Raw genomic sequence first — 13,015 nt, 5'->3', positions numbered from 1 at the left:
ACCCCATGACCTGCCCTGGCAGCCTGTCTGCATTGCTCAGAAAACTTCATATCTGCCTGCACAATTACTCCCAGGTCTTTTTCATTTTCTATCACCTTAAGTGTAGTACCACACAGTTGGTACGTTTCTCTGGGGTTACTTCTACCCATATGTAGTACTTTGCATTTGTCAAGGTTAAACTTCAGTTGCCACTTCTTAGCCCATATGCCAAAATTATCTAGATCCTGTTGCAGTAGCACACTGCCATTATTGTCATTAACAACCCTGCCAACCTTTGTATCATCTGCAAACTTCGACATTAAGCCTGATATACCTTCATCAATATCATTGATAAATATACAAAACAACAGTGGACCTCACACCGAACCCTGTGGGACTCCACTAATAACATTAGTCCAAGAAGAGCAGCACCCATTGATTACCACCCTCTGTCTTCTAGCACTTATCCATCCTTTTATCCATTGTAGCAACTTACCCTTAATCTTCCAACAGGAAAATCCATCACACAGATCACCTAGAAAGCTAAGTTTATCTTCTAAGAGGAAGATCAGCTTGAATTTGAGGTCAAGAGGTATCAGAATATACTTTGTAAATTGCTCACATTCCATGGTCAATTTCTTTTGCTGGATGAAAAATCATGCAACACTTACTAATCAACAAACTCAACCTTGATGTGAAAAAAGTCAGACCATAAATATTTCTTCCATCTTGATGTAACGAATTTTTATGGACTCAGTGTCTAGGCTTTTCCCTGAAAACAAGTAATATAAAAAAAAAAAATTTAAAGTCAATTCCTACTATGTATATAAAGTGCTTAGCATCATAATACACAGCCATTTCTGAATAAACAGAAAATTTTTAAGGTGGCATCGTTTTAGGTTATATCTCATATTGTGAATACCTTCACAATGAGTTGCCATGATATTGCACTACTTCGAATAAGTAACGCTTCACCTAAGGAGAAGACTAGTGTTACTTATTCTCAGATAGGTACCACCACCCAGACAGCACTGTTTCAGGGCTATTTGGCCCTTCGTCAGTGAGTGGGTAGGTACCCAAGTGATGCAATGATGGCAAAAACAGTTATGAAGTATAACTCCACAATATGAGAGATGCCTGATGGTGTATGATGTATTTAGACTAAGGCGCATTTAGGGCTAGAGCCTCAAGCTGCGAACAAATTTAGACTATGTATATAAAGTGCTTAGCATCATAATACACAGCCATTTCTGAATAAACAGAAAATTTTTAAGGTGGCATCGTTTTAGGTTATATCTCATATTGTGAATACCTTCACAACGAGTTGCCATGATATTGCACTACTTCGAATAAGTAATGCTTCACCTAAGGAGAAGACTAGTGTTACTTATTCTCAGATAGGTACCACCACCCAGACAGCACTGTTTCAGGGCTATTTGGCCCTTCGTCAGTGAGTGGGTAGGTACCCAAGTGATGCAATGATGGCAAAAACAGTTATGAAGTATAACTCCACAAGATGAGAGATGCCTGATGGTGTATGATGTATTTAGACTAAGGTGCATTTAGGGCTAGAGCCTCAAGCTGCGAACAAATTTAGACTATGTATATAAGCACTTTATGCTAAGCGCTTTATATACATAGTCTAAATTTGTTCGCAGCTTGAGGCTCTAGCCCTAAATGCGCCTTAGTCTAAATACATCATACACCATCAGGCATCTCTCATATTGTGGAGTTATACTTCATAACTGTTTTTGCCATCATTGCATCACTTGGGTACCTACCCACTCACTGACGAAGGGCCAAATAGCCCTGAAACAGTGCTGTCTGGGTGGTGGTACCTATCTGAGAATAAGTAACACTAGTCTTCTCCTTAGGTGAAGCGTTACTTATTCGAAGTAGTGCAATATCATGGCAACTCGTTGTGAAGGTATTCACAATATGAGATATAACCTAAAACGATGCCACCTTAAAAATTTTCTGTTTATTCAGAAATGGCTGTGTATTATGATGCTAAGCACTTTATATACATAGTCTAAATTTGTTCGCAGCTTGAGGCTCTAGCCCTAAATGCGCCTTAGTCAATTCCTACTTAGGTCAACAAAGAAAAATTTTATTTTAGTTACTTTTTATTAAATAATTACAATTAATATAAATATGTATATACATATGACAGAATCACAATATTAAGGGGCAAAATAGAAAGCGAATTTCCTTGCAATTTTCCATTTCCTTTCTATATATGGCGTTGGACTATTATTTTTATTTACATGTTTCATTTTCCATTTTGTTCCCTCTTTGACTCAGACTAGAACCCAGAATGAAAAAAGAATCTGAAAAAGAAATTTTTTTCCAGCGATCTACACGCTTCGCCACTGGCGGTATTTATTCCTAAATTTATATCCTGCTAAATATCTTATATAAGAGAAATTTTTTTCTCCCATATAAAACTAAAATTAATTAATTAAATTTAATTAATGAATTAATATTTGAAAAAACTGTATTAACATCACGTGTCATCCACTACAAGTTTAAAAAAATTTATTTGAACTTGAGTGGATGAATAAAAAGTATTTTATTAACAATTGAAAATTTGAACAAGATATATAAATATATATAGGGAGAGTGTGAACTAATAGTAGGAATTGAAAAAAAAAAAAAAAATCTGTAAAAAAACAAATTGTCAACATAAACACTGCACTAGCCATGAGCACATTTAACATGAAACAAGCATCAAACAGCTAAACAGAGTCATCTCTCCATTTACTTGTAGTCATATATTGAGTGATCTGAGTGCATACTGCACATAATTTAACCTGTTTTGACCACCTGGAGGTTAAATTTGCCCCCCTCCTCCAATAATTTAGTTTAATTCAAACTTTTTTTTTTTTTTTTTTGCTCAGAGGTAACTTGCAGTGCTTTCTAAGGTGATTTTTTAAAAAAATCTCTATTGAACTGAGAGAAAATGACCCTCCGAAATTGCAAATATCTTGTACATGATTTTATATGCTAATAGGTTTAAACATATTGTTTGGTCTCAAAATGTTAGGCGATAAGAGCTTGGGTAATGAATTTATAAAACTTGGTTGCACCATTTAGTGCAAATGTAGCATTTTGTACATTATCATGACAAGGCAGACACTACATTCTCTGACAACAGTCAACAGTACAAACAGGCTGCCAGAACAGCCCATGGGGATTCTGTCAATTATACACAGGAACTTTGCCAGCAGAGACAAAGAAGTGATGATCATCACATTGTATACATGGCAATGGTTGTGTCATACTTTGAAAACTGCATACATTTGTCAGCATAGATCTATTGGAAAGGGTAAAGAGAAGAGCAACAAGATTTACTCAGGAGCACAAAAGTGCCCCTGACTGATAAAGCTTACAGAACCCTAGTCTTTTTTATCAAGAAAGAATGGGATTCTGTACTGTCTCTGGAAACCAGGGTATCTATGTGTTGAGATAATTGAAGTGTATAAGGCTTTAAATGCTAAATTAAACTGAATTCCTTTACTCTTTCCCAAATCTCACTCAGACACACACACACACCCGACAAATATTTAAATTTAAAAAGGATGGATACAGAAAAACAGATGTCTGAAATTTCATTCAGTCAAAGGGTAACAAACTGTTGGAAAAACTTCTACACAGTGTTGTGAAAGTGGGTAAATAAATTTAACATTTAAATCAGGTTTGACCAAATTATTGGAAGGAATGGAATTTTTTTTTTTGGCTGGTGTTGCTTTCAGCACGAGCAAAAGAAAATAAAATATATAAATAATAAGCTCATTCTGTTAATACTAGTACTCAATCAATAATATATTGAGAAGCAAATCACTACACATTGCCTGTCTTAATAGTACAAATAAACTGCACTATTCATAAAGGGGAAAACACAGAACTGTCGTAATTAGAATACATCAATTTGCCTACCTGTAGGTAGCAAACTAGGAATTGCTCAGTGATGACATCTGGAATAGACAGTAACTCATAAAACAGTGGCCTCTTTTCCACTATATTGAGCAACTTTAAAAATAGAAAAAGGTCTAAGGATTGACCTATTCCAATTTTTTTTTTTACAAGTGTATCTCTATTTTAAATAAAACATGCTGGTTGCAGAATTTATATATAAAAAAACATATTAAGTAGGTATGTAAAAATCTGAAGTAAACTTACAAACTAAATAATACAGTTAATTAATGGGATTTCAGGCACTGGTTTATACGGCTGTAAATATTGTCTTATCAATTATAAGACTGTCCTTCCTTATCTTACTGATTTACCTATTAAGATAACATATTTCTTACCTTCTCTTATCTCATCAATTTACCATACTTTTGTATTTAAGAAAGTTACAGTTCTATTATTACACAATGGTGCAACCACATTTGGAATATTGTTTGAAGGTTACATTTAAAGAGAGACTTAACTTCTTGGAAGGGTCTAAAGACAGGTGTGATAAGTCTGGTGAGAATAGCAAAGAGGTGTCAATATATGAGCAGTTTACAAAGCTTGGGAAAAAGGAATCTCTTGGGGGAGGGACTGATTAAGGTGTATATAGCATTGAGAGGGTGTAAAAATTGAATGACAGTGGAATTTTCACACTGGTATGGGAACACAAAAACCAGGGAACATAAATATAAATTGAGGAAAAAAAATCAGACCGGACCTTAGGAAGCTTACCTTTGGCTAGTATACTGTTGATAACTGGAATAAACTGCCTTCCTGGATGGGTGGGGTTGATTGTCTGGTGAGGGTTAAGGGATGACCTCATCAGTAAATTCTCAATGCAAGAACAGCATTTTTGATAAAGTAGCAAAAGCCTAGCTTCCTTCATATTTTGGTCTTTACTTACACTAATATACCATTAGAGTTGATTGTTACTGTGACCTTGTCTAATGCAGTATGATTCCTACTCATCAGAAAAAGGATGTCTGGATAACATCATTTCCCAGTAATTTGCAATGGTCACCACCAATTGTTACTTTTGGTTATATGTACATTTCAAGGATAGGGTTTATCAGGGCAGTATTCAGCCCCTGGCTGATCTGAAGGTAAGCATTACAAGGCAGGTTGCCATCATTCCCTTTGATGTGCTGTGTATGACAGTTAAAATACTATATACTTCCAGCACATTTTCAATATCGCTTCTCAGCCTTTTGGCTAAGATCAAAGTGTAGCACATTTTCAATACTAATGGTTATTACAGTGAACATTTTATCTCCATGACCTGTTGCTTCCACATACTATACTGTAACTTTATCATATGATATGTGTCTGTATGTATCACCAAATACTTTCTCAAATCACTTTTTGGAACTTTATACACACTGCATTTCAAATTTCAACTCTTGGTAATTCATGGTTTGCCATTTATAAGTGACCAAAATAATGCACTTTAATTATTTACATTTATTCATAACATGGTCATTAACTAATTAACCATTTTGGTATCTCACTGCTGGAAAACCTACAGGGCAGTGATTACCCATCAATAAAGAACCTGGTGATCCAATTAGAGTTGCACTGATAAAAAAATTCTCGATCGGCCAATTAGTCACTACAATGCTTTCCCACCTTAATAGTCAGCAGTCCATTGAAAAAGTCACCTATTGCTTAATTACGGTGCAGTACATACCGTAAATATCAAATAAATAATACTAATATACGGAATATTAGTATTATTTATGATATATAATAATTCATGACAAAGAGTGTTCAATTACAGAATTAGTCACCTATCTGTAACTAGTTCTTTTAGAACACCTTCCAGCGGGCATTTTTTGCATCAGGCGACACTGATACAACATTTGCATCTCAGAAGCACTTCCCTGATACACACAGACAGTTACACTGTCAGTCAATTGACTCCTACTTCGATAATCTGCCCATCTCACTCGAATATGTTAAGAAGAATTGCAACTTGTGGATGAAAACATTTTACGTTGCTAATATTATGGACTTTTGGCAGTGCTGGGGACTGTGACAATTCTATCAACACCGATGAGTTTAATGATTTTTAATTGTTTTATAGGCAAACTGAAATGATATATTGTTATTTGCAGTATTAATAATGGTGTTAGAATACATATTGATGGTTATTTTTGTCAAACTTGGGACTTGAAAAAGTTGTTTACAAGGGGGGATGCTGGAAATTTGGAACAAAAGCCGACATGAGAACCACGGCAAATTATGAGAAAGTTATCCGACAAACAGCTTTGCCAAGAATGCAGCAGTTTCTCGCTGCATTCTTGGTAAACAGATGATGCATGTTATCGGTTAGTTTCCTGTGGTTCTCGTGTTGGCTTCCTTTAATAATATCTTTACTGCAGGCAGTGAATAGTTACATGGATGCCTGAGGCAATAATACCCATAACAGCGATAATGCTAGGGGTTTACCTTCGCCCCATGATGTATTCAGTTTGCTTGTACACCTTATTAATCCATAATGTGTTTCTAATCTTCTTAATATTTTTCAGATTAAATTTTATTAAGATTTAAGTACTGTAGTCGTAAAATTAGCAGAAGGTATACTTTATGAATGTTACGAAAAGCAGAGAGTATACTGTACACATCAAGCTTATTACTCAAATTTGCTTCGGTCGCATAGAAGGAAGTAAGTTAAAACATCAAATATAACTGCAGTTTGCAGAATACTGGCTTGGATGCATCAAAAATTACCTTTGTTTAAAACAGCAAGGTCAGGACATACAAATAAATATAATGGAGACTGCAAAAAAGCATTTAGCAGGCTGATGTGATTGATTTATTTGAATCTGAAGAACTGCTTGAACTTGAAAAACCAAAGAATACAGAGATAAGGTTGAAGAATGCTAATGCTGCATGTTTTCAGCTATTTTACAAAGAAAAGAAGTGTACACAGATATCAATAAACTTATATTTGAAATGACCTCAACCACTTACACCAGAAGAATCTTTTTTGTTTGTGACCAATTGACTTAAAAAAAAAAAAAATATATATATATATATATTTTATTTCCTTTCTTCTGTGGTTATAGTTCCATGTTTTAGTCTTCTATTATTATGCTGCTGTATAGTGAAACTATTAATTTATGCCAAATAAAATAAGTACTTAGTTACTTTTTCCACCACAACATGAGTGTATGGAAATTGCAATTTGTTTAACATTTCAATTAATGACTTGTTTTCAAGGAATCCACTAAAACTGATTTCCCACGTTAATAGTCGGCAGTCCATTGGAAAAGTCGCCTATTGCTTAATTAAGATTCTCTCCCTGTTCAGCTTTCTTCAAGGCAAGTTTTCATGCATGCTCACCAAAAAATTCCAGTCTTGTCAGCATCCTGAGATGCAAAGGCTCAAATGCATTCCCTATAAATACTCAAAGGTCTGATAAATGATCTTTTGTTAATGATATCATACTTCATATGAAAATACTGTACAGTAAACCCCCGCTATTCGCGGTCGCTGATTTAATATAAAATGAAACCTAAAAAATGTGAATTTTAAAGTGCAGTGAACATTTTCCGCCATAAAAAAATATGGGTGTGTCTAAAATTATCTTTCCCGGTAAAAAAGTGCTCAGTGGGTGGGGGGAGAGGGGTCACAAAATCACGAGCGTGGATGTTTCTCGCTAATCCTTCTTCAGTATGTGTTATGCGCTTGTCATGGAAGGTTTCGTCGTTTGCTTTTAATGTATATGCTTATAAATTGAATAAACTTATCAATTTATAAACTGATATGCTTAAAAGTGATAAATCTATCATTTTGCACTGTAAAACAGACTTTTTCTAGCGTGTTAATAGAAGAAAGTGACTTTATTGTGGACAAATTCTTTCTAACTCGTACAAAAATATGGCTACGAATAACAAGGGAAATGTGAAAAGATCTGTGAAAAGAAGGTGATGACAACAGCGAATAAAATTGAGTTATTAGATAAAATTTCTAATGGTGAAAGTGTCTCCTCAGTGGCCAAACATTATAAAATCAATGAGACAACGGTACGATCAATCAAGAAATCGGAAGAAAAAATCCGCCGCAGTGTCAGGGAAAACGCGCTAATTGCTTCAAAAATTTGCTCTGTAACTCGTGATGTTAAATTAGAAAAAAATGGAAAAGGCTTTAAATGTGTGGATAGAAGACGGAACTCATAATAAAATTCCGTTAAGTTCACTCATCATTCATGAAAAGGCAAAACTCCTTTATCAACACTTTAGCGAAACTGGTGATAACACTAGCGGGATAAGTTTTTTAGCTAGCAAAGGCGCTGGTTTGAAAGATTTGTTTGAAATTTCTATAAATATCACATTTAATATTAAATTGTTTCTTATTTTCGTTTCGATGCCATATGCTTGCATTTCACAATGTACTGTCTATGTACATAGTAATATTATGAAGGCACATATAATACATACATAGACAAAATTTTAGACTAGTTTTTCTTATATATTTCGTACTTTGGAACAGAATCCCTTTATTACTATGGGAGTCATAACTCAGTATTCGCGGCATTTCTCAGGAACGTAACCCCCGCGAATAGCGGGGGTTTACTGTAATCAAATACCACAACATTAAAGTTTATGGTCATTATTAGCATTGCAGGTTTATTAGCAGCTGCCAAAAGCACAACGCCATGTACCACCCACCAGTGAAACAGTGCTGCACATAACTTTGCATAGCACTTCACAGTTTTGGTCACGAGCCACCATATGTTTTCTACAATTATCAGTTGTTTCACTAGTGTACTAGAAACACCAATCAACGTCAAACTTTATAGTAAACTGCTTAAGCTATTCCAGTGGTTTAAAAAAAATCTTACAAATAAGAGTTTTTTAAACCAATATCTCTTATATATGCTTCTTCTTTTGATGCTGTCTCCTATTGGAGGTTGGCGATCACTATGCTGTACTTCTCTCTGTCTTGGGAAAGATCAAAAAGATCTTCAGCTGATCTGCCAGTCCAGTTGCAGATGTTTTTCAGCCAAGAAAGTTTTCTCCTCCCACTCCTCTCTTTTCCCCTCTATAATTACTTGAAGCAATTTATATTTCACATTTCTAAGATGTGTCCCTACATCAGCTACATAAGCTGATGCTGCATCACATACCACGATTACTATTAAAGTATGTAGAATAGCCAATTAATATTGTGGATGTAAAATGCGTAAATGATTCGTCCTGCCTCATACACAACTGAAATAAAAGATAATTGTTATGGCAGTTTTACTCTTGATTAAATTTTAACCAAACAGTGTTTTCAAGGGACCTGTTAGAGTAAATTAACTATTGAGCATTAATTGTTGGTGCAAGATTAATGGCGAAATGTTTTGTAACTTTTTAAATATAGACCAAGTTTTATAGAACAGTTTTGGAAGTGAAAAATTATTATTTACTTGGAATTATATGTGTATAGATTCAATGCAGCTATTTGTTTAACTATTTTGCCTTCCACCTCATCCTGCTACTTTCAGTTTCAGTGCAATATAAGCAAGCATGTGTCTTGACTGATGTATCTGTTATGGAAATTAGATACCCTCTGTGTCATGTAATTATTGTGCACAATGTGTTGTTTTTTTCAATTATTATTGTTAATATAAAATGGTTTCCTAATTCAATTATTATTACTATTTACTTCTTTATTTATCTGACAAAACATTAATGTGTGTGTGTAGTGTAAGTTCAGTTCGAATTTTTGTGCATTTAAGAGTTTCCTGAATTGGAAAACGGAAGTGGCTAACAGTTGCATGGTCATATTTTATAATGGTAAGATGTTTTTTTTTTTAGTAGAATCAATAATAGTTTTGTTTTATTGAAAATGAAACTCATAAAAAAATATTTTTAACATTCTTAAATTTTCAATTAAAAAAAAAATAAAAAATCATCTTTAGTAATTTCTACCATCCACAGTTGATCAAGCATTGGTATACTTCAAATAGAATTTAAAAAAAAAAGAAATTGGACACCTTTGCTACAGTCAGGAGCATGACCCCCACTGTGTTAAGCATTTCAATTTAGAATTAAATAAATGTGCATGAATATTTATTTCAGTTTAAAATAATCATTAGAAATCCACTTAAAAATCATCAAAAAATTATCTATCTTCATTTAAAGTAGATGTCTGAGAAGACTTAATAATTGGCATATCATTAGAATGAATTAATGAATCTTCTTTTAAAGAAAAGGCCAATGGTCCTGGTTAAATGAAGGCAGAAGTCCTCAAATTTATCTATCCCCCCCTTCCATATTATTAGCACTGCAAAAGCTCACATTTAATTTTTCCATTCAACCATCCTCAAAATGATATTTAGTATTTAATAATAAATAATAAGAGAAAAGGAAATAGATAAACCTAACCTATCCAGTTGACCTTTGAATTTCCCCAAACTGTCAGCCTCTACCAGGCTGACAGTTTGGTAGAGGCTGACCTCTAACCACGTAGGTAACTTGTTCCAGTAATTTATAACTCGCTGGCTAAAATAAAACTTCCTGCAATCCAGTCTAAACATCTCTCCCTGTGACTTGAATTTACGCCTGCTTGTTCTAGAATCATTTATAACCATGAAAATTTCATCCTCATCCATTTTGCTATTGACTCTCAGAGCCTTATCTATTTTACTATTGACTCATCCATTTTACTATTGACTCTCAGCATCTCAATCAAGTTGCCTCTAAGGTGTCAAGTTTCCAAGCTGTGCAACCCACATATTCAAAGTCTTTCATTATAAGGATGTCATTTTTTTTGCAGATTTCACCAGGCGAGCTACCTGTCTCTGGACCCTTTCAAGAAGCTCGATGTCTTCTTTTAGGTGCAGTCTCCACACCTGAACACAGTATTCTAAGTGTGGTCTAACAATAGCCTTATATAATGGGAAATTATTAAATCATCGATAGGACACCATGGGCCTTCCTAGCAACCTGTCTACAATGTTCGGAGAACTTCATGTCTGACCGCATCGTAATTCCAAGTCCCTTTCTTCCACTACTGTCTTCAGTCCACCAAGTGTATAAGTTATTTTGGAGTTACTGTTCCCCAGGTGTAAGACTTTGCACTTTGCTGGATTAAAGCATAGCTGACACTTTTCTGACCATCCCTGAAGTCTAACTAGGTCACTCTGAAGAAGTTCTGCTTGGTGGTGATTATTAAATACTCTACCAATCTTTATATCATCTGCAAATTTAGACATCATGCCCTCTATCCCTTCATTGATATCATTTAAGAAAATCAAAAACAAGAGTCCTTGGGGAACCTCACTTCTTACATCAATGCAATCTGAGGAATAACCATTTATCACAACCCTCTGCCTCCTGCCCTGAAGCCATCCTGCTATCCATCTAAGGATTTTCCCTGTGATTTAAACCTGTTCTGGTTTATAAAGTAAGTGCTCATGTAGGACTGAGTCAAATGCTTTGCTGAAATCCAAATAAACAATTTCGAAATTATTCCCTAAATCCAGCTCATGAGTGACCCTATCAAAATAGCTAACCAGATTTGTTAAACATGATTTCCCCTTTACAAAACCATGCTGTGTATCCTACAGAATTCCATTTCTATCCAAATGATCCAGAATTCCACCCTTGATCATTGGCTCCATGATTTTCCCTACTACTGAAGTTAGACTGACCGGTCAGTAATTTCCCACCAAACTCTTAGAACTGCCCTTATGTATTGGAGATACAATGGCACTTTTCCAATCTAATGGAATCTCTCCTGAGACCAGTGATGCTCTCATAATTAGCCTCAATGGTTCAATGCACTCACTTGCTGCATTCCTTACATGTGCACAATGCACAGAACAGTTATGCAGCCCAAGGTTGATCTTATCTCTTATGTTGTAAGCAAAATGCAGATCACAAGCTTTCTTGATCACAGAAGAAATTGTTCTTTTCTGCTATTCAATTACATACTTATCACAAATATTTCATCCCCACACACTGAATTATAGAAACATACAAACAATGTCCTTCAAGTTGTATATTAAACACACAACAATTTTACATACAAATCAAAAATATGAATTGTACCACTTTGTGGTTTAGCATATCTATATTAAAATGCAACCCAAATGGTCAGGAAATGTCATCACAGTGCAGTGGCAGATTCAGAGTAGGAGCATCAGGGCACGTGCCCACCTGTCATTTTTCAGAAGATATATACCAGTTGTTTAAGTTCCCTTTAGCTAAAAAAAAAAAATTTTTTTTTTCATTGTTAACATAGGATTTTATTTATCTTTGGGTTGTGTTTCAGCTATTTTCAACTGACTACAGTTGGCAACACTGATGCTAAAGTGATTGCAATTCTAATGCACAAAATGGTGCCCCTCCTGTCATTTTTTTCTGGATCCACACTGTCACAGTGTATCACGACCTGTCACACAGTAATTAGTTTCACCTAGAGTCATTAATAATGCAATGATAAAGGCCGACAGGTTTTGCCAATCTTCATGAAAATAACATTTTCAAATTCAAAATTGTAACTTATTTCCTGCTACAGCTTTTAATAAACAAAAATTAAATTTTTCAAAAATCCAAAGTGACAGTGATATTTTGAAGTCATTTCATAAGCAGAGAGAGAGAGAGAGAGACAGTGCATTAAAAAAAATCTTACTTTACTTGGGGAAAAAAATGTTTAATATGGTAGTATTATTAAATATTACTCAAAAGACAGTTCTGCAGCTAAAACCTGAGAAATACTATACTACTGAAAGTGGGCCACAGTGGATATTTTGAAAAATCTGTTTTAGACAAAAGTGATAAACTCTGTAATTTTATTCTGATACCAAGCAGAGAGAGAGAAAAAGAGAGAACAAAGTTAAAATTTAATGAGACATTACCTTTGTCCATATCGTAGCATTCTCAGGTGAAAATTCCAAAAATTTCTTGTACAAAACACGACAGTGATCAAATTCACGTAGTTGTATTTCCAAATCTATATAACCTCGAAATAATTTGTCCTTCGCACACATTCCAATGCCTGTTCCCTATTATAATTATCATATTTTAAATGTTATTTTTTAAGAGAAAATAATAATAAAATTTTTAAGAATTGTATAAAACAA

At 34.5% G+C, this 13,015-nt stretch overlaps 1 protein-coding gene across 1 annotated transcript in view; it reads right to left on the bottom strand.

Moving 5' to 3' along the window:
- The window catches only part of LOC150084642 (crooked neck-like protein 1), a 211,774-nt gene that overhangs the window by 71,155 nt on the left and 127,604 nt on the right, over window positions 1-13,015 (bottom strand). The window contains 1 exon segment of the mRNA XM_090376310.1: window positions 12,791-12,937. Coding sequence (XP_090232436.1) covers window positions 12,791-12,937 — 147 coding nt within the window.

Source organism: Mastigoproctus giganteus, chromosome 6, assembly GCF_048544385.1.
Source record: "Mastigoproctus giganteus isolate SK-2022 chromosome 6, ASM4854438v1, whole genome shotgun sequence".
Classification (NCBI taxonomy): domain Eukaryota; kingdom Metazoa; phylum Arthropoda; class Arachnida; order Uropygi; family Thelyphonidae; genus Mastigoproctus; species Mastigoproctus giganteus.
This window is presented reverse-complemented; position numbering and strand designations above follow the sequence as displayed.